At 37.9% G+C, this 21,326-nt stretch overlaps 1 protein-coding gene across 3 annotated transcripts in view; it reads right to left on the reverse strand.

The window, feature by feature from the left end:
* Window positions 1–953: 953 nt before the first annotated feature.
* The window catches only part of LOC136862994 (uncharacterized), a 319,777-nt gene continuing 299,404 nt past the window's right edge, over window positions 954–21,326 (reverse strand). Inside the window, exons 17-18 of one of the 3 annotated variants that reach the window (XM_067139304.2) lie at window positions 8,032–8,119; window positions 954–1,743 (exon numbers count right to left, since the gene is read on the reverse strand). In XM_067139304.2, coding sequence (XP_066995405.1) covers window positions 1,718–1,743; window positions 8,032–8,119 — 114 coding nt within the window. In that variant the 3' untranslated portion in view covers window positions 954–1,717. Of the gene's footprint in view, window positions 1,753–7,269; window positions 8,120–21,326 lie in introns of those variants that run through there. The other 2 variants (XM_067139303.2, XM_067139302.2) reach the window with 2 other exon arrangements.

The raw sequence follows: 21,326 nt of genomic DNA on the forward strand, positions 1-21,326 counted from the left end.
ACCAGTGAACGATGGGTATGACCGCTGGTAATGTTATAAACTTCAAAATTTTAATTTGATAATAATCTTCTTTCTTTTTGTACCATTTTTCCCACATCTGCGGGGTCGCGAGTACGAACTGTGTCGCACATGTGGATTTGGCCCTGTTTTATGGTTCCTGACGCAAACCCTATATGGAGGGATGTAATCACCACTGCGTGTTTTTGTGGTGGTTGGTCGTGTAGTGTGTTGTCTGAATATGAAGAGGAAAGTGTTGGAACAAACACAAACACCCAGTCCTCAAGTCGGAAGAATTAATGAGACGCGATTAAAATCCCCAACCCGGCTGGCAATCGAACCCAGGACCCTCTGAACCGAAGGCCTCAACGCTGACCATTCAGCCAATGAGTCGGATAATAATACTACTAATAATAATAATTAGTGCACGACATTTATATAGGCTTGGTGGTGACCGAATGAAGATGAAATATATGGCGAGGATGCCATAAACACCCAGTCCTCAAGCCAGGGGAATTAAGAGTACGAGATGTTTAATTCTGAGAATTGAATTGGGGCCATCGGACCAAAGGCAAGCATTATAACCATTTAGCCACAAAGCCGGACTATAATTCCATAAACCTTTAGGCTACCATCTCCACTGATCAGGTATTGAGTATTGACAGTAGCAGGGGCCAGGGCAGTAGTTTATGAAGCGGCCTTAACAACACAGCAGGCTTTCCCTGTTGGCTATTGGCTGCAGCTCAAAACACTTTAGGCTTGATGTTCACTTAACCAACAATCGAAAAGGGGTAACCTAAGTCTAGTGGTAGCCCACGTCTTGATCCCAGCATATGCCACTGCCAAGGATGAACAAATAAATTATATAACTGACCTCCCTATAAAGAATGAGCAATTTTTTAAGGCATTGCTGACAAGTTGTACATACTTAAAAACAAATTCTTACCAATTCTCCATGTGGGTCAATAAAGAACAAAGCTAATATACATATTTCTTGGGTTGGGAAAGTACAGAAGTTTAATACTGATTTTTAACAACAATTTATAAATAGGTACTGTAAGTAACTTTACCAAACTGCTGAAGGACACATTAGATATAATATGCTTTAATGCTGTAGATACTATTTCCCATGATCCATAGAGGATATTTTGATAAGTAATTAAGAGAATGCTTTTTAACATAGGAATTATTTACATCATATAATATAAGATACAAGGAAACAGGTAAAAAATTTCATTTCCAGGCTGTTTTGTTTCCTCTTCCTCCATAGCTCCCATCTCTAACTTACAATATTTACATGTTTAGCAAATGTCCAAGAAGTTATGGGTACCTGAGTTGGTGGGGATCAGCTCCTCCTGTCAAAAGTTGTAAACTATTTTGTAACTTCTTCAAAACAGTAAACTACTTTTATACACTGATACTTTTCACTCAGTAGTACTGAAACAAGTGTCCAGTTATATCATTTAACCGTATATATATAATATGCTTATGTATCACTAATGTGTTGTCCCCACCTCCTTTTATTTAAAAGTTCATCCTTTACAGTCCAGAAACCTTATGTCTTTACACTTCTCTTCCTTCTCATCTTCACCCAATGCACACACTTCCTAAACAACAAAGTATAAATAAGTTTGATATGACATACTTGATGTTCAGAAACTGATGGTATTTTAGATGTCCTTGCATATTCCTTGGTACTGGTAGTTTCACAGGTATGGCACTAATATGAAGCTTCAATGTCACAGGCTGAAACATCTCAGGAAAAAGGAAATAAGAGGTACTATGGGGAAATCAAGTTGAAAGTTCAACATAAATTAAAGGAAACATTATAGGCATAATATATCAAACTTTGTTTATAATCAGACAGCATGTCAGGAAGCAGAAGTGAGCGAGATACTGAGACTGGAAATGGGTCCCTATAGTGTGAGGGAGGATATTTCTGACCAATATCAAACTGTTGCAAGTTAAAATGAGTGAATGTTAATGATCAAGTAATATTTAGCCTAAAAATTAACGGAAGTTGATAGGTACTGTCAAATGTAGAGTTGAGTGATATTAAGCATATCATCACTTAAGAATGGAGACTCATATCTGCAATGTTTCCGAAATGAAATGGTGTATGGCTTTTTATTGCCGGGTGTGTCCGAGGACAAATTTGACTTGCTATATGCAGGTCTTTTGATTTAACGCCCGTACGCGAACTGCGCGCCATGATGAGGATGAAATGATGATGAAGACGACACATTCACCCAGCCCCTGTGCCAGCGAAATCAACCAATTATGGTTAAAATTCCCGACCTTGCCGGGAATCAAACCCGCAACCCCTGTGACCAAAGGCCAGCAACGCTAACCATTTAGCCATGGAGCCATGTTACCGAAATACTGTTTTACCATTTTGTTGTACATATACAAAGCCACCAGTCTGTGGTATGGAGAACACGGTAACATAATATCCAATAGAACTGCTTAAAATGAACCAACACAGCCATCTTGTATGCAATATCATGGCACCTGTCTATATTTACCTAGTATGTAAAAAATGAAAATCTTAAAAAGCAATATTACTTTTTTGTACTAATCAATATGATTACTATCAAATTTACTTCATAATTTGCAACTGGCACAATTTCTTACCATATTCAACCATTAGGACAGATTTTTTTGCTCTTCCAGGTTTCTGTTTCATGCAAGGTATCCATGGTAGCAAGGTAGCAATGGTATGAAGATCTATCTACCAAGTAAACATGGGTGACTTTCACAAAGAGAGAAGAAAAGACACCAATTAAGAGATAATCCCTAACTAATCGCTCAATATATGTAAGTGAGCCAGGATGCCTATTCTCAACTCATGTTCTAGTCTCTCACAACTCAATACACAAGAACCTCATTTATCCGAATTAAGTGGGACTGGAACTGATCCGGATTATCGAAAATCCGGATAATCAGGAAAAAACTATAAAACAAATACAGTACATGTTATATAATCTATTAACATAATTTGTACAGTAATACTTTTTCAATTGTACAAAAGAATATAAGAACACTTTTTGTACATTTATGACTCTGTTTTAAGCACTAAAATAATGTGTGTGTTTTTTCTGTTTTACATTTGTATAGAGTTTGCGCGCAGCATGGTCACGAAGATGTTTTCCTAACAACAGTTCTGCCAGTGTGGTTTCAGTCAAGGATTCTAAATAGGGCATCAGTTTGTCCAGCTGCACTGTTGCCTCTCCATGAGTCATTGTTTCTTCTGATGGAGCACCGGTTTCATTTTCTCATTCACCATCAGTGAATTAATAGTGCATTGAATTCAGAAGAGCGTGGGTTCGAATTCCACCTTGGCCGTCCTGGGAATGGTTTTTCCACCATTCCCCATTCTCAATTCCAGGCGAACACCTGGACGGTACCTTTGATGGACTGTGCTCGAATTACTTCCAATTCCTGTCCTTAACTATCCTTGGCAGAAAAGAAATTCAAGAAGAGTTGATGCCGTAAAGGAAATACTGTACAAGTAAAAAAAAAATTATTTTCGATCCGGATAAACTGGAGATCCGGATTAATGAGGGTTGGATAAATGAAGTTCTTGTGTAGTAATAAACTGTAATAAATGATGTATGTATGTATGTATGTATGTATGTATGTATGTATGTATGTATTCCTACAAGGGACACTAAGAAGATGATTCTTATTCTCCCCACTGATTTTCATGGAACTACGGTAACAATCAAGAGAGAAGCTAAGAAGTGATGGTGGTGATGATAAAGACAACAGAAAATCCTAATAGTCCTTAGCACCCTTAAATGACCAATATCAGCTAGGAGGGGCCACAGAGTCTTTAGTTAGGAAGTTTGATTAATTGAATGACTGATTAGTTAGCAATGTAGGGGCATGTAGAACACAAAAATTATGAAAAATTACATATTTTATTTTGAATATTTGATCATTTCCCTTTTAAATGGTCAATATCTCAAATGGCAGTATTTCTTGACAAATTTTTGTGAAACTATACATGTGTTCCATGACTTTGGCAGCCATTTCTTGCAAGTTAATTCTTTAATACCTAAGGAATATTTTCTTAGTCTTTCCTTAAATGCAGAGACTTGAAACTTCCTCATTTCCTTTATGGTGTCATGCATATGCTGAAATGACATTTTGTTGATACAGGCCGGGCTGAGTGGCTCAGGCGGTTGAGACGCTGGCCTTCTAACCCCAACTTGGCAGGTTTGATCATGGCTCAGTCCGGTGGTATCTGACGGTGCTTGAATAAGTCAGCCTCGTGTCGGTAGATTTACTGGCATGTAAAAGAACTCCCGTGGGACTAAACTGAGGCACCTTGGCGTCTCCAAAACCGTAAAAGTGTTAGTGGAATATAAAGCAAATAACATTATTATTATTATTATTATTATTATTATTATTATTATTATTATTATAGGTTAGAAATTACAGATTTTATCATGCAAAACCATGAGAAAATCACACTGAACACTTAAATAAACAGAAAATATTACAAATTAAAAGAATCCTTTTCTTCAAAATCAATCATTTCAGTTTCAACCCAAGATAATCTGTAAGAAATGTAAATGTTGACTTCAGTAGTTTCTAAGAAAATGTTCCTGATGTGTTGCATGATTTAACATTGTGGGCATGTGCCCCCTTAAGCCAGAAGAGGAAACTATAGCTACAAGTTTTATATAATCCCAAATACCACCCACACATTTTTTTTAAATACAGAAATATTGCTCCTTAAATTCGGATGCGGGTTCCGAAGACACATCAGCATGGCAACAGCGGTTTCACGTCATGCAACTTGGCAACAGCTGAAAGCTCGCTCCGTCGCTCACTTCTGCGTTTCTGGAACCACATGGTGTAACAGTCGATTAATACTTTGTATTCTAAGTGCAGAAGCATTAGTGGTAACAAGTGATGAATTCAAGAAAGCGTTTGCTGTCATTTACTGTGATTGAAAACTTTACTTTTTTTTGCTATTTGCTTTACGTCGCACCGACACAGATAGATCTTATGGGGACGATGGGATAGGAAAGGCCTAGGAATGGGAAGGAAACGGCCGTGGCCTTAATTAAGGCCTGGTGTGAAAATGGGAAACCACGGAAAACCATCTTCAGGGCTGCCGACAGTGGGATTCGAACCCACTGTCTCCTGGATGCAAGCTCACAGCTGCGCGCTCCTAACCACATGGCCAACTCGCCCGGTGTGAAAACTTACAGTTGTAATGGACGTCACCGGCAGAAAATATGATATTGATTAATCATGTATTCACGATTGGAGGACGAAGGAAATGTTATTAAAAAGTAACGGTGATCATAGAGCTTTCCGAGGGCAGAGTGCAGAGTTTCCTGAAATTGAAGAACGGCTTTATAATTACGTGACTGAAAGACATGAACTAGGTTATGGCGAATTGACTGAAATGTGTCCCTTAAAATCATTAGAGATCACAAAGGAACTTAAAAACGAGGCTTTTACTGAATGCTGTGGGTGGATAAGGAACTTTTATCGAAGAAATGGATTGTGTATGCGAAGACGTACATCTATTTCATAACGTCTCCTTATTGCCTATGAAGAAAAGTTTAGTGCCTTTCATCGCCGCATTATTCGTTTGTGGAAGCAAAATTCCTATTTGCTTTCTCAAACTGGGAATGTTGATTAGACACCCATTTATTCTGAAATGCCACTACACAATACGGTTCACATTAAGAGCTCTAAAAAGTGTTACTATCAGGACAGGTGGTAACGAAAAGAATCGCTGCACGGTAGTGATATGCATATATTAGCTGACGCAACCAAACTTCTTCTGTATGTGGTTCTGAAAAGAAAAACACTTCTGAAAGGAAATTTGCTGTCTGGTGTTTTTATTCGAACCCAAGAATCCGGCTGGATGGAGTGAGCTAATTGAGGACTGAGGGAAGTGTGTTTGGCAACGTCGCCTGGGAGAAGAGCCTGTTTGTGCTCGACAGTTATCACGAGCATACTATAGATGCTGCAAAGGAACTGATAAGTAAAGGAAAAACTGATCTAGTGGCTGACCTCTATGCTACAGCCACTGGATGGCATCTGCTGGTGATCAAGCACTGACACCAACTGGATAAGTGAAATAACCTGAAATGGAGCTTCTATGCAAATGGACAGAGACGGCGGGGATTGCATCTCCAACGACTTGGTGAGGAAAAGTTTCAAGAAATGTGGAATTTCAAATTCTATTGATGGTAGTGAGGATGACTATGTATGGAAAGGTGACAGTGATCAAAGTTATGGAGGTGGTAGTTCTGATGACATTGAATCATGACTGATTTGTACTTTGAACTAGTTTTATTTCTCATTGCGGTATTTTTAGTTTTTTTATTACTTGTAAAGTGTTTTAAATTAGCAATTTTGTGACACATTTGCAAAAATTAAAAAAAAATTGATAAGTAAACATGTGATTTAATCTTTTTCCAAATTTTGTGCTAGAAATTCAGCTGTATGTCTCTTATTTGGTGGTGGGTGGTATTCAGGATTATATGGTAATTAAGGATATAAAGAAAACATAAAGAAGTTAAAACAGAAGTAGAAGACTATGGAGCAAGACAAGTTCATTAAGTCCATAGTCCATTTATTGTTCAGTTTTTTCTGTTCTAGTATGTGTTTTATGTTATATTTTAACTTGCAACATTCTGAAGTGAGCTTCCCAAGGACAAGATGACACAGAAGTTCCAGCGAAATCTCAGAGGTAACTGAAACACTTCACGTTTAACATAAGAGAACATATATTACGAGTTGCTGATGGTGAGGAACAAGACCGAAGTGTGTACGAGATTTATTGTTAACACATGGATGATGGGCACCAAGAAGTCTCGTAGTATGCTCGTCAGCAGTAGGTGACAGGCCCTGAGAAATCTCAGTTTTATTCAAGACATCATTTTTGGCCTTCCTGTGACATGTCTTGACAATATATTGAACTATTTCGGACTTGCACATTGAGTAGAGTAAATCGTAGATATATATCTGCCACTTTTCTTTTATTCATGACCTTCTTTTATTCTTTGATTTAGTTTCTAAACATCGACTTTCTTTCTGCTGGTTCAGTCAATGATAAGATGGAGCACTCGTGTAATACAGTGTTAGCTGATGATGATATTTTAGAAGAATTGTATGCCGATGATCGTTGAAATGGATATAGTGATTGTGAATTAGTGGTAACTGAATGTGAGAGTGATAACGAAAGTAATATTTAAGCCCCTAAATGCCGTAATTTACATAGTGTGTTCATTTATTCAAGTGACTCTGATGACAACAACAATGTAAACATTGATGATGTATTAGGAATTGACGCTAGTTTTATAAAGACAGATCCATCAACTTTAAAGATAAAATCTTGACTAGTTTAATATTTATGTACATTTTTATAATCATGTGAACTCTAGTATGCTCAGTAGAAAAATGTCTGGTCCACAGGCTATGTGACAAGCTCAAGTACCCGGTCAGCAATGTGTTAATGATACAATATTTTTAATGAATTATTTCAAATCATTCTGTAATTTACTTTATATGGTCTTTTAAAGAGATTTATGTTGGAAAACACTTTCACCTTGTTAGGAATTAGGAAAATCCTCCTATGGAGCAGTCTCCCAGCAGTTAGGAGAATGGAGCTTCCTGACAACAAAATACTAATGTGTTATTTTGTGTATGCAGGAAGACACTAGTCATGCAGCAACTGACCAGGGTATTCCAGCTATGTAGTGCAGTTAAACAATAAGAATCCAATCAGAAATTTCATTATCACTGTGCTGTGAAACAATGGTTGCAAGACATAGGAGAGCAGGAGTCAACAGATGGAATTCTCAAAATTGGACAAAAAAGATGGAAATTTGACACAGGAATATCAGACAGATTAGGAAGAGGGAAATGGGATAAAATTCCCCTATTAGTTCATTTCAGGTGTGTATTGTCCCCTTCATCACCAATTTCATTTACTTAACACTGAAAGGCCACACTATAAACTAGTAGATGATACAACTTCTAAAGCTTCTGATATCATACCACCAGTCTCTTCAAGAATGAAGTGAATTGGTGCATCGCTTGGCTCAATCACCAGATTTTCTGAGTCATTTTCTGTGTTCAGCATGACCTGGAAAGGAAGATGCAGACAAATTAATACATTATTGGAACACTAAATAACTATGAATAAAATAGGACTGTGTACAGTTAGCAGTCAGTTTGTTGCTGTCTTGTTAGAGTGATCATCTTGATATCAGAAATAGAACTGTGTATGGCTAGCAGTCAGTGAGATCATGTTATATCAGAAATAGAACTATGTATGGCTAGCAGTCAGAGTGATCATGTTATATCAGAAATAGAACTATGTATGGCTAGCAGTCAGTGAGATCATGTTATATCAGAAATAGAACTATGTATGGCTAGCAGTCTGTTTGTTACTAACCACTTGTTAGAGTGATCATGTTGATATCAGAAATAGAACTGTATATGGCTAGCAGTCAGAGTGATCATGTTGATATCAGAAATAGAACTGTGTATGGCTAGCAGTCAGAGTGATCATGTTATATCAGAAATAGAACTGTGTATGGCTAGCAGTCTGTTTGTTACTAACCACTTGTTAGAGTGATCATGTTGATATCAGAGTATGGCTAGCAGTCAGTTTGTTACTAACTACTTATTAGAGTGATCATGTTGATATCAGAAATAGAGCTATGTATGGCTAGCAGTCTGTTTGTTACTAACCACTTGTTAGAGTGATCATGTTGATATCAGAGTATGGCTAGCAGTCAGTTTGTTACTAACTACTTATTAGAGTGATCATGTTGATATCAGAGTATGGCTAGCAGTCAGTTTGTTACTAACTACTTATTAGAGTGATCATGTTGATATCAGAAATAGAACTGTGTATGCCCAAATGTCAGTCTGTTACTAATCATTTCTTTTATCATGTTGATATAAAAGATAGGACAGTGAATGATGAAGGTTTCAGTCTGTTCAGAGCATATATTGGCAAAATAAAGCATGCCCTAGAGAATAAAGTTTCTTTTTTTATGCCAGAAAAATAAACTGAAGTTCAATATACACAAGATTTATTTCAAGTAGCCATGCGGCTAGTCACTTAATTGTTTTAAATCCTGTAAGTAATAATTATATCAATGCAAAATGCAAGACCCAATTAAAATATGTAGAACTAAAGCATAAACCATCTTGAGGTTATATTAAGGAAGGCAACAAAGTCTTTCACAGTCCAATTTCTTCATTCAAATATTTAATAATTAAATAAATGCAGTAGTCCATTATGCAATTCTCAACAAATCCCAAGACTTTACATTTTGTGTAACAACTTCCCATTATATCTAGTGAAAAAACCTGTGTCAGATTTTTTTGGAAGATTACCGAAGAATGCTTATGGTCTTCAGAAGCAGAGTTCCAGGTTTCAGGTGGGGAAATATTTGACTTACAATGTTTGAAACACTACAAACTGAATACATTCCAATGTTCTAGATTTGAATGGCTTCTGTATGCTATTGTTGTTGCTCATTCATATTTGTGGTTACAGAATTAATTTATTTTTGAACATTTTTTCTATTGATTTAATATCACACCGACTCAAACTGGTCTTCACAACTAAGTATTTTTTATTTTCCACCTTGTCGATACACTAAATTGCTTAAAGCAACTTATACGAAACATGTACCACTTTTAACCAATAAGTTGCCTTAAGCAATTTAGTGTATTGACAAGGTGGAAAATAAAAAAATACTTGTGAATCTGTTTAAGTGCTATACGGACCATGAAGTTGATTTTATGTAATCAAACTGGTCTTACGGTGACAATAGAATGCAACTGGGCTAGGAGTGGGAAAGAAACGACTGTGATCTTATTTAAGGTATGGCCTGATGTGAAAAATGAGAAACCATGGAGAACCACCTTCAGGGCTGCGAACCATGGGGTTTGAACCCACTCCCTCTTCAATGCAAGCTAACAGTTACATGGCCCGTACCATGCAGCCAACTTGCTCAATTTGGGGAAAATTTTGGTGTTCTTTCATGATAAGAACCTGCCACCTAATCTGTATTATTAGTAGAGCTGTCAATCGATTAAAAATTTTGATAGGTTAACCGAATGCCTTTAATAGATTAATCAAATTTGAATTGGTTTCACACATTATAACTTCAAGAAAAACACCTGGCATAAGACATTTTTATAATTTGATATGCTATAAAAAAGGCATACTTTTTATTTTAAATTTTAACTGTATTGGTGGCATGCAATTAGTAATAAATTAAAAAGCAGTTAAGTTAATATTTTAAATATATTTCAATATTGGTAATTTAATGGTACAAAAGTTTGAAACTGTGAAGTTGATAATTACTTACAGTCACACCCTTTTGCTCCAGGACTTCAGACATGTTAGTAAGATGACATATTCAGAACTAAGAGCTGCCCTTCTCTTAGCAACAATATTACCAGCATCACTGAACACTCTCTCACAAGGAACTGAAGTAGTTGGAATGCAAAACAATTTTTTCGCTATGCGTGGGAGATGAGGACTGAATGTATTTTCCATGATTGCAGAGGGTCTGCAACGTCATCTTCCAGTTCCACCAACGACTTGTAGACTGCAATCTCCATCTCATGTGGTGTCAAAATCGAAACCGAAATGGCATGACCAGAATCCTGTTTGTCTTCGTCAGTTTCAAAATTCAGATTCCTCTTCTTGCTGCATGGTTTTACTGGAACTTGTACTCCGTCCTCATCCCTCTCCAAAATTCCTGGTCCTTTTTTTACAATACATCTAAGATATCTAAATCTAGGATCAAGAGCAGTACCTTCCTGGTATGTCTTCAAATTACACCAATCATTTATCCTAGCTATTAAATCTTCTACAAGAGTCCTTTTAAATCTAGCTGTGTACCCAGGATCAACATTGGAGCAACATAAAGATAAGTTCATGTGTGTTACTGCAGGCAATACAACACTATTTTTCACATACTTGACACCATCAAGGAGGTCTGATATTTCTAAGCATGGCTTAAGACACACGATCATTTTTTTCTATCATCTCCCATTCAATTGTTGTTAGAGGTTTGATATTAGAAGAGTGGGTTGATTGGATGTCTATAATACCCCTTTTAGCTTTCATACGGCTCTCGAACATGAAATATGTGCTATTCCATCGAGTAACTATGTCGTGTTTTAATTTACAAGCATCAAGGCCTTGTTCTTTAAGTTTTTTATCACACTGATTTTCTAGATAAAGGCTGTGTTTAAAATGTCCCATTATTTTCCTGAACTTTGAAAGTACAGTAATGTTCTGATAGCAGCATCACTGATAGCTTTACTTAAACTTAATTGTAGAGTGTGGGGTGCACACCGAAAATTGTCGAACTATCCTCTTTCAATTCCTAGAATGATATTTCTACAGTGACTACATTATCTTCCAAAACCCCATTCACGAACTAGATCTTCAAACCCTTCAGTGCAGTTAGCGGCATTGTGGTTTTCTGTAACATGTTTAAACTGTAATGTTGAATTACGATATTCCCAATTTGAATCAATCCAGTAAGCTGTAACTTGCAGTCTACTATCCTGCACGATCCACTTCACTAGTTTATTCGTAATTTCGGTTTCCTTATTAGAGGACACAGGCTTCACCGTAAGGTGCTCCAACAATGACTGAGAAGATGAACTAGTAGTGACATTAACAGACGCAGATACACTTTGGAAAGGATGAATATGTTTGAGATGATATTGAAGACTACTTGTACTTCCAGTATAACTGAGCGATTTTCCGCATTTCTTACAAAACACTGTCTTTCTGTCTGTCACCTTACCACAATCGTTTAGTTTAATTAAAAACTTTCACAAAGTTATCCTCGCATCAGTTCATAAGCCATATTTTTAACTGAAGTTCACAAACAATGAATGTGAATATACACTAGTGTCCAAAAGTTAAGCATAATTTACGAGTAACGAGGGCAATAGGAAACAGACCGCAAATCGCACGATATCTGCACCTACCAACCTTACATGTTCACTCTGTATAGGAAAGGAGTGTTCCCTGCTTTGACTAGCGGCGTAACCGCAAGGTAAACACAGCCAGTGCCTGCGCCCCATATTCCCTCAGTCGTGTTTGCACTGTTATTGTGTGCAGAGTGTAGCCTCATGGTGAACGTGACAACATAATGACACAACAATGCCATTTGGACCCCGTTTTGCAGAGTAGAATACTTGGCTGCCTGGAAGCAGGCCAGACACAGACCAAAGTCGCCGTATCCTTGTATGTGCCACAAAGTGACATTTCCAGGCTTTGGAGATGATTTTGAGACAAAGGAGATGTTCGTCATAGGCCAGTACCAGGTTGACCATGGGTAACCACCCCACAGCAGGACCGATATCTAGCCTTAACCGGGCTACGAAATCGGAATGCACCTGCAAGACAACTGTCGGCAGAGCTTGCAGTCGTCTCAGGGTGTTTCCCAGCAAACTGTGTACCGGAGGCTCAGAACAGCAGCGTCGTTTGCCCGACGTCAAGTTGTGTGCGCCCCGTTCACTCCAGACATTTACTGTGGAGCCGTCAACATCAAAACTGGACCATGAATGAATGGAGGAATGTGCTCTTCACACATGAATCCCACTTCAGTTTGCAGAATGATTCCCGTCGCACATTAATCTGGAGTGAACCGGGTAGTCGATACAACCACAGGAACATCATGGAATGGGACCAGTATGGTGGTGGCGGCATCATGTTGAATGGCTGTACGGAACTGCACATCTTCATGGGTTGTCCGAGGAACACTGTTAACGCTCGGAGATACAGGGATGAGGTACTGAGACCACATATTCGACTCTTCAGAGGTGCGGTTGGTCCAGACTTCCCCTTAATGGACGATAATGCCCGACTGCACCGCGCTGCTCTAGTGGATGAATTTCTGGCTGGGGAAGACATTCATCGCATGGACTGGCCAACGAGGTCTGCAGATCTGAATCCTATAGAACATGCCTGGGGTGCATTGGGGAGGGAAATTGCATCCCGCCAGCCTCCACCAAGGACCCTCCAAGACCTTCACATTGCCCTTTCGGAGGAATGGGATTGACTGCCACAAGAGCTCTTGAACCATCTGACAGAGAGCATGCCACGTCGCTGCGAAGCATGTGTAGCCATTAGGGGTAACCATACACCCTATTTACAGCATATTATGTTGTGGAAGACATTGCCAAGTTTTGTTAGTTGTTGTCAAAGGTGTACCTTAGCTATCAGAACCTTTCTGACACTGTTTTTTGGTCAAGTTGTGTGACATATGGTGTGTGATTCAGCTTCCGTTTGTTCAGCAATCCGTCTGATATTCCAATCAGGCGATATGGCCTTGTTTAATGATTATGCTTAACTTTTGGACACTAGTGTAAACTGTCTTCTGAATAACGGCCACACAAAAACCGAGATTTGCATTGTCACGTTTACTACTGTTTCTTTCTGGCAATTGGTATCTGTCCATTCGCACATTACATAGAAATTTCTGGAAATTCTTTAACCTTCCGTTAGTCATGCTGTGTCAGTGATATACGTGAGCCTTTCATCACATCATATTTCTTAAACGATAAAGCGCCATTGGCCGCGCTTTTCAGTAACTGCTTATCGCCTATCGGAATTTCCTGTCTTTCTGTCCATACGTTCCCTGTTAGCCATGCCTTCACATTATATTTTGTGGAATACAGGGGGATTGATCATGGCGTGGCTTGGCATCCTTGAGAAGTTCACAAACACTGAATGTCAATTTATACTGCATACCTGCCAAACTCCATGTATCCTTGGAACGAATGACAACTTTTCAGAGTGTGAAGATAATCCTAGGAAGACAAAATACTTGGAATGGACTAAAATACAAATATAAACTGAGAATTCAATCAATCACTACTGATCTGCATTTAGGGCAGTCGCCCAGGTGGCAGATTCCCTATCTGTTGTTTTCCTAGCCTTTTCTTAACCCCTCAGCGCCGACCTCTATATGTGGTATAGACCCCCTTTTCTTCCGTAGCCGCCGACCTCTATACGTGGTATAGACCCATACATGGTTTCGCATTTACGGCTATAGCGCGAAGAGGTTTGGTGTTATGGATATGCAAATTGTTTTGTTTCCAAGAAGACATTTTCGGGTTTATCAGTGTTCTAAATAAGTACTGAAAATCGTTAAAGTGTAGCTGCTTTTGCAAGGATAAGTATATGTCAATTATGTCTGAGCACCAATCCCTGCTTTTTTAATAGTCCGTTTGCTTCATTCTTTCCCACAGAATAAAATAAAGAAATGATGATCTGAGAAGTTTGTCTTTTCGTGTGATGTTCTTTGCTCTAATTTTGTATTAAGAGTGCGGTTTATTTATTATATTTGTCTTTATTTCTCAGCTTGTAGTCTTTTCGTAACTCTCTACGAGTACTCTGTATAGGCATCAGTTAGTGCTGCTTTCTGTCATACGACACGAGAAGCAGTTGTGCATGGTATATATCTTGTTTGAAAGACGATGTATCGACCTTTTAATCTGAAATATGTATCGAGTTGTTTTGATTCGTCATAAATGTTATTCCCCTCATTCAGTTTCGTCCTGCCGCTTTCGGTCCCGCTGCAGCTTCATCAGCTTGTGTGACGCACCACGCTCAATGGCTAGCTCCTGCCGAGAGTAACGTGCTTGAAATATTGTATAATTCAAATGAAAGTTTAGTCGGAAGTAGTAGTGGCAGTATTAGCAGTAGTGATAATGAAATAGATGATGTAGCAGTGGTAAATGATGAGAGTGACGATGAGGAGGAACCAGTACTTGGAAATTTCGTGTAGGAGGCTATAGATACGCATACAGGTCAAAGGGAAGCTTTCAACAGTGAATTATGATTCCTAGATTCTCCAATAATATTTAGACAAGTCACAGGGACAAACATTGAGCAGTTATCTTATCAGTTTCAGCTGATGGAAGGTTTGCTTACGTAGTACAAAATACGCTTCTCGGGCAGGAAACCAAATATTCAAGGCCGGCGCGCATCAGATAATACAGTTCCAAGGTTGCAGGAAATACGTTTTATCAGGAAATTAACACCCAAGAGTGAGAATTCCAAACTTCAGAGACGTTGTATCGCGTGTTCAAAACACGGTGAAAAGAAGACATCGGTGTACTGCTGCCAGGAGTGTGCCTTGGGTCTCTGTCTCGAAGAGTGCTTCGAACTCTATCACACGGAACTAAATTACTAAGGAAATGTGAAACAATTATGTAATTATCTTCATGTACATAGTTCTACCATAAGGAATTCCAAATTTCGTGAATATCGGGCCACTCTTATACTAGTAGTAACGCTTTAAGTGAATCAATGTATTTCAGTCGCGCGTAGTTGAAATCTCATCCGGCCGCGGGATAGAAAGCTCTTTAAACGGCTGCGACGCTGAGGGGTTAAATGATTGCAAAGAAACTGGAAATTTATTGAAGTAAGTTATTCCAATCCCTAACTCCCCTTCCTATAAACAAATATTTGCCCCAATTTGTCCTCTTGAATTCTAACTTTATCTTCATATTGTGATCTTCCCTACTTTTAACACATTGGAGACGCCACTCGTAGAAACTACAGGGGCGCTATTTCATTGCTGCTGACAGAGCTCGGAGAATCTACGGGCAAGTTTTCACTGTAGCTAAAAAAATAGTAGCTGCAGTTTCAGCGAGCTGTTACTTCACTACGATACTGTTGAATGCTTCTATAAGCATAAAATATGCTAGTTATGAGCATAAGTCGGGAGCTCTTCATTCAAGGCATTGATAACACAGCCACGTTTCTACATAACCTGGGGCTGCATCATCGTTGACTCTCAGCTGTGAAATGGGCGGGAAAGTACGTAAAATACATGCGGACAGGAAGAGTGCGTGTTCGAGAGGCAGGCTTGTTTGTGTAATTCTTGTAAATATCTAGCATGTCTAATTCAAGTGTACAAAATTTTGACAACGAAACCATGATGGGTGTTCTTATGGAAGACACGAGTCTGGAAATGAGGATGAGGATACAATTACACACTAAGTAAACATGATGATTCTGGTGCTTTAGCCAAGTAACTTAAATTTAGATAATGAGCTAAATTCAAATTGGTGTGAAGTGAAACGTAGTTTTATACCGTTCCCTGAAGTGGGTTCTGTAATACTGTTTTATACCCCTTCCTAAAAATGTGGGTGTTTCCCGTGTACAGATGACAACCTGCAGCAACCCGATGCAACCCCGTCGTCAAAAAGCGAACAGTGGGAAAGCAAATTACTGGTCGTACACAAGGATACCAGTGCCAGTTGACTAATTAGGTAAGAATCTGTATTAGTGTGTTTCAGTAGATGTGTCCACAATATTAGACAGATTTCCAAATATTAACCGACTAGCATCCATAGCTGCATCCGATTTTTTTTTTTTTCGTTTGTAAATCATATTATCTTCATAAATTTATATTTAAAAATTACTCCACTATTATGATAATTAAAACTCAATTTTATGTACAAGAAAGTGTAATCTTTCTAAATATTCCAAAAGTTGTTGTAATCATGGCTTACCCTAGCAATGAAAACAATTCAAAAACCATTAAAAATCCTGCAATTTCTGTAGGGTAGCACATTCAAATATGCCCGTCTCCAATGTGTTAAAGACACCACTCAAACTTATTCATCTACTGATGTCATTCCATGCCAACTCTCCACTGACAACTCGGAACGTACCACTTCATCGAGCAGCTTGTCTTTCTCCCAAGTCTTCCCAGCCCCAACTTGCAACATTTTTTTAACGCTACTCTTTTGTCGGAAAGCACCCAGAACAAATCGAGCTGCTTTTCTTTGGATTTTTTCCAGTTCTTGAATCAAGTAATTTCCGGTGAAGGTTCCATATACTGGAACGATACTCTAGTTGGGGTCTTACCAGAGACTTATAAACCCTCTCCTTTACATCCTTACTACAACCCCTAACACCCTCATAACCTTGTGCAGAGATCTGTACCCTTTATTTACAATCACATTTGTGTGATTACCCCAATGAAGATCTTTCCTTATATTGAGACCTAGGTACTTACAATGATTCCCAAAGTAAACGTTCACCCCATCAAGGCAGTAATTAAAACTGAGAGGACGTTTCCTATTTGTGAAACTCACAACCTGACTTTTAACCCCGTTTATTATCATACCATTGCCTACTGTCCATCTCACAACATTATCGAGGTCACGTTGCAGTAGCTCACAATCTTGTAACTTATTTATTACTCTATAGAGAATAACATAATCTGCAAAAAGCCTAATCTCTCATTCCATTTCTTTACACATATCATTGATATGTATATATAAGAAAACATAAAAGTCCAATAATACTGTCTTGAGGATGTCCCCTCTTAATAATTATAGGGGCAGATGAAGCTTCGCCTACTCTAATTCTCTGAGTTCTATAATCTAGAAACATAGCTACCCATCCAGTCACTCTTTATTTAAGTCCAATTGCACTAATTTTTATCAGTAGTCTCTCATGATCTACCCTATCAAATGTCTTAGATAGGTCAATCGTGATCAGTCCAACTGACCTCCTGAATCCAGAATATCTGCTCTATCTTGCTGGAATCCTACAAGTTGAACTTCAGTGGAATAAACTTTCCTAAATCCGAACTGCCTTCTGTCAATCCAGTTATTAATTCTGCAAACATGCCTAATATAATCAGAACGAATACTTTCCCAAAGCTTACATGCAATGCATGTCAAACTGACTGGCCTGTAATTCTCAGCTTTATGTCTATCACCCTGTCTTTTATACACAGGGGCTACTATAGCAACTCTCCATTCAGTTGGTATAGCTCCTTCATGCAAACAATATTCAAATAAGTACTTCATATATGGTACTATATCCCAACCCATTTCCTTTAGTATATGCCCCGAAACCTTATCAATTCCTGCTGCTTTTCTAGTTTTCAACTTTTGTATCTTACTGTAAATATCATTGCTGTCATAGGTAAATTTTAATACTTCTTTAGTATTAGTCACCTCCTCTATCTGGACATTGTTTTCTCAAAGTTCTAGTTTATTAAAAACAATTGTAATTTGACATCTATGTTAAAATTTGAGTCATAATTATTGTTAAAACTTATTGGTGTCTGAAGATTAAAATCTTAGATATGTTGGAATTCAGCTTCAGGTTTTAATTTTGAGGTTTGCTACTGTAATTTAATAGTTTTAAACAGTAAAATGTTGAATTAGGTAGTTGTATCGAACTAGTCTTGATTTTACGATCAGATTTTCCGTTGGTGGTAGTTTGTATTTATGAGGGTTTTAGTCAAAAGGGATGTCAATCCAAAATCTTGAGGAGTTGATTTGTTTCTTTCATAATATTTGAATGATGGTGCGTCCCTTTGACTGCTACTACAAAACCTTGTGGACTTTGTTATATTACATTACGGTGACAGTCACAATTTTAGCCAAATATTCAACATTTGAGGATACTGTGTTTTGGACGTCAATGTCTTTAGAATTAACGGTTATTCCAATTTTAGTATAGTCGTTCATATTGTTAAACTATTAATGTGTCCATAAATTCCTAAGTTTATATATTTTATTACTTAATTTTAGAAATATAATTAAGCACAAATTTGTCAAAGCAAATCAAATATGACAGGTCTTAACCTTGAGATAATTATATAGGCTGAGGATGCTTGAAATTCAAGCGAAACATGTCCCTATAAAATAGTGTTGTAGCATTATGATCTAACAACATAATTGTAAAATCACAATATTGTAAGCATATTATAGCAAATTCAATACGGGTCTAATCATGAGATTAGTTACATGTAATAACATACCACTTAGTCGAGCAGCTCTTCTTCTTTCTCCCAGTTCTTCCCAGCCCAAACTTTGCAACATTTTTGTAACGCTACTCTTTTGTCGGAAATCAACCAGAACAAATCGAGCTGCTTTCCTTTGGATTTTTTCCAGTTCTTGAATCAGGTAATCCTGGTGAGGGTCCCATACACTGGAACCATACTCTAGTTGGGCTCTTACCAGAGACTTATATGCCCTCTCCTTTATATCCTTACTACAACCCCTAAACACCCACATAACCATGTGCAGAGATCTGTACCCTTTATTTACAATCCCATTTATGTGATTACCCCAATGAAGATCTTTCCTTATATTAACACCTAGATACTTACAATGATCCCCAAAAGGAACTTTCACCCCATCAACGCAGTAACCAAAACTGAGAGGACTTTTCCTATTTGTGAAATTCACAACCTGACTTTTAACCCCGTTTATCAACATACCATTGCCTGCTGTCCATCTCACAAACTTTATCGAGGTCACGTTGCAGTTGCTCACAATCTTTTAACTTATTTATTACTCTATAGAGAATAACATCATCCGCTAAAAGCCTTACCTCTGATTCCACTTCTTTACTCATATCATTTATATATATAAGAAAACATAAAGGTCCGATAATATCGCCTTGAGGAATTCCCCTCTTAATTATTACAGGGTCAGATAAAGCTTCACCTACTCTAATTCTCTGAGATCTATTTTCTAGAAATATAGCAACCCATTCAGTCACTCTTTTGTCTAGTCCAATTGCACTCACTTTTGCCAGTAGTCTCCCATGCTTTAGACAGGTCAATCGCGATACAGTCCATTTGACCTCCAGAATCCAAGATATCTGCTATATCTTGCTGGAATCCTACAAGTTCAGCTTCAGTGGAATAACCTTTCCTCAAACTGAACTGCCTTCTATCGAACCAGTTATTAATTTCACAAACATGTCTAATATAATCAGAAAGAATGCCTTCCCAAAGCTTACATACAATGCATGTCAAAATTAATGGCCTGTAATTGTCAGCTTTATGTCTATCACCCTTTCCTTTATACACAGGGGCTACTATAGCAACTCTCCATTCATCTGGTATAGCTCCTCCGACCAAACAATAATCAAATAAGTAGGCTACTTCAGATATGGTACTATATCCCAACCCATTGTCTTTAGTATATCCCCAGAAATCTTATCAATTCCAGCCGCTTTTCTAGTTTTCAACTTTTGTATCTTATTGTAAATATCATTGCTGCCATAGGCAAATTTTAATACTTCTTTAGTATTAGTCACCTCCTCTCTCTGGACATTATCCTTGTAACCAACAATCTTTACATACCGCTGACTGAATACTTCTGCCTTTTGAAGATCCTCACATACACACTCCCCTTGTTCATTAATTATTCCTGGAATGTCTTCTTGGAACCTGTTTCTGCCTTAAAATACCTATACATACCCTTCCATTTTTCACTAAAAAGTAGTGAAAGAAGAAAAGGAGAAGAACTGGGAATTGTTCACTCAAAGAATTGAGGAAGATAGTAAAGGAAATCAGAAAATGTTATACAGGTTAATGAAAAGTAAAATATCAAAAAGGGAAGAAATTGCAGCTATTGAAACAGAGGACGGGATCATTATCAGAGACATGGTAGGAATCAGAGAAGAGATGAAGTGTTATTTTGAAAAATTATTGAATGGGGAGTGTGAACAAGAACAAGTTACCAAAGTTACCAATGAATTACAGAAGGAACAACCTCCAATTACTTGGAAAGAGACAGAAAATGTCCTGAAGAAAATGAAATGTGGAAAGTCAGCAGGAGCAGATGAAATAACAGCAGACATGATTAAGGCAGCTGGAATCCAAATGACTAATACTCTACACAGGTTTTGTACCTAGCAAAACAGTTATTTTTCCTTCACCACACTGTAATTTTAATTGGCTCGATTAATTGGTTAAAGCACATTGATCAGTTAATCAGATTTGGTTTGATTAATTGATTAAATCAACAGCTCTAATTTTAGGTATCTGTACTAGTTTCTGCCTGCAATATTTTGGGCCCAGAATTGGGATAGAAGCCCCAGTTCTTGCAGGACATTCAATCATCATATAACTCAACATTCCAAAAGGATACAGTTGGATATAGGCATATATAAATACCTCTTAATCTGTCCACCAAATCATTTATAAGGGGCAGTAAAGTGGAAACCAAACACCTGCTATAACGTGACCATGGAATGGTTTTATTCAAAAGTAATTATCAAAAACGTTAATACATTTATCCCACTGAGAGACAAGATGATTAATTCCAGTTTTGTAGAAAGAAGTAGGTTGCTGACGGATCCAAAACCGCACCCTCTCTTGCACTTCGTCATCCGAATGAAACCGATGTCCACAAATATCTTTCTTCGTCCGTGACTTGTCAGTTTTCGCGTAAAAGGCCATCAATCTGCCCTGTCACATCAGGAGTAATGGCTCAATGGGCCTATCCTAGGCGCGCATGGTCTT

Source organism: Anabrus simplex, chromosome 2, assembly GCF_040414725.1.
Source record: "Anabrus simplex isolate iqAnaSimp1 chromosome 2, ASM4041472v1, whole genome shotgun sequence".
Lineage (NCBI taxonomy): Eukaryota > Metazoa > Arthropoda > Insecta > Orthoptera > Tettigoniidae > Anabrus > Anabrus simplex.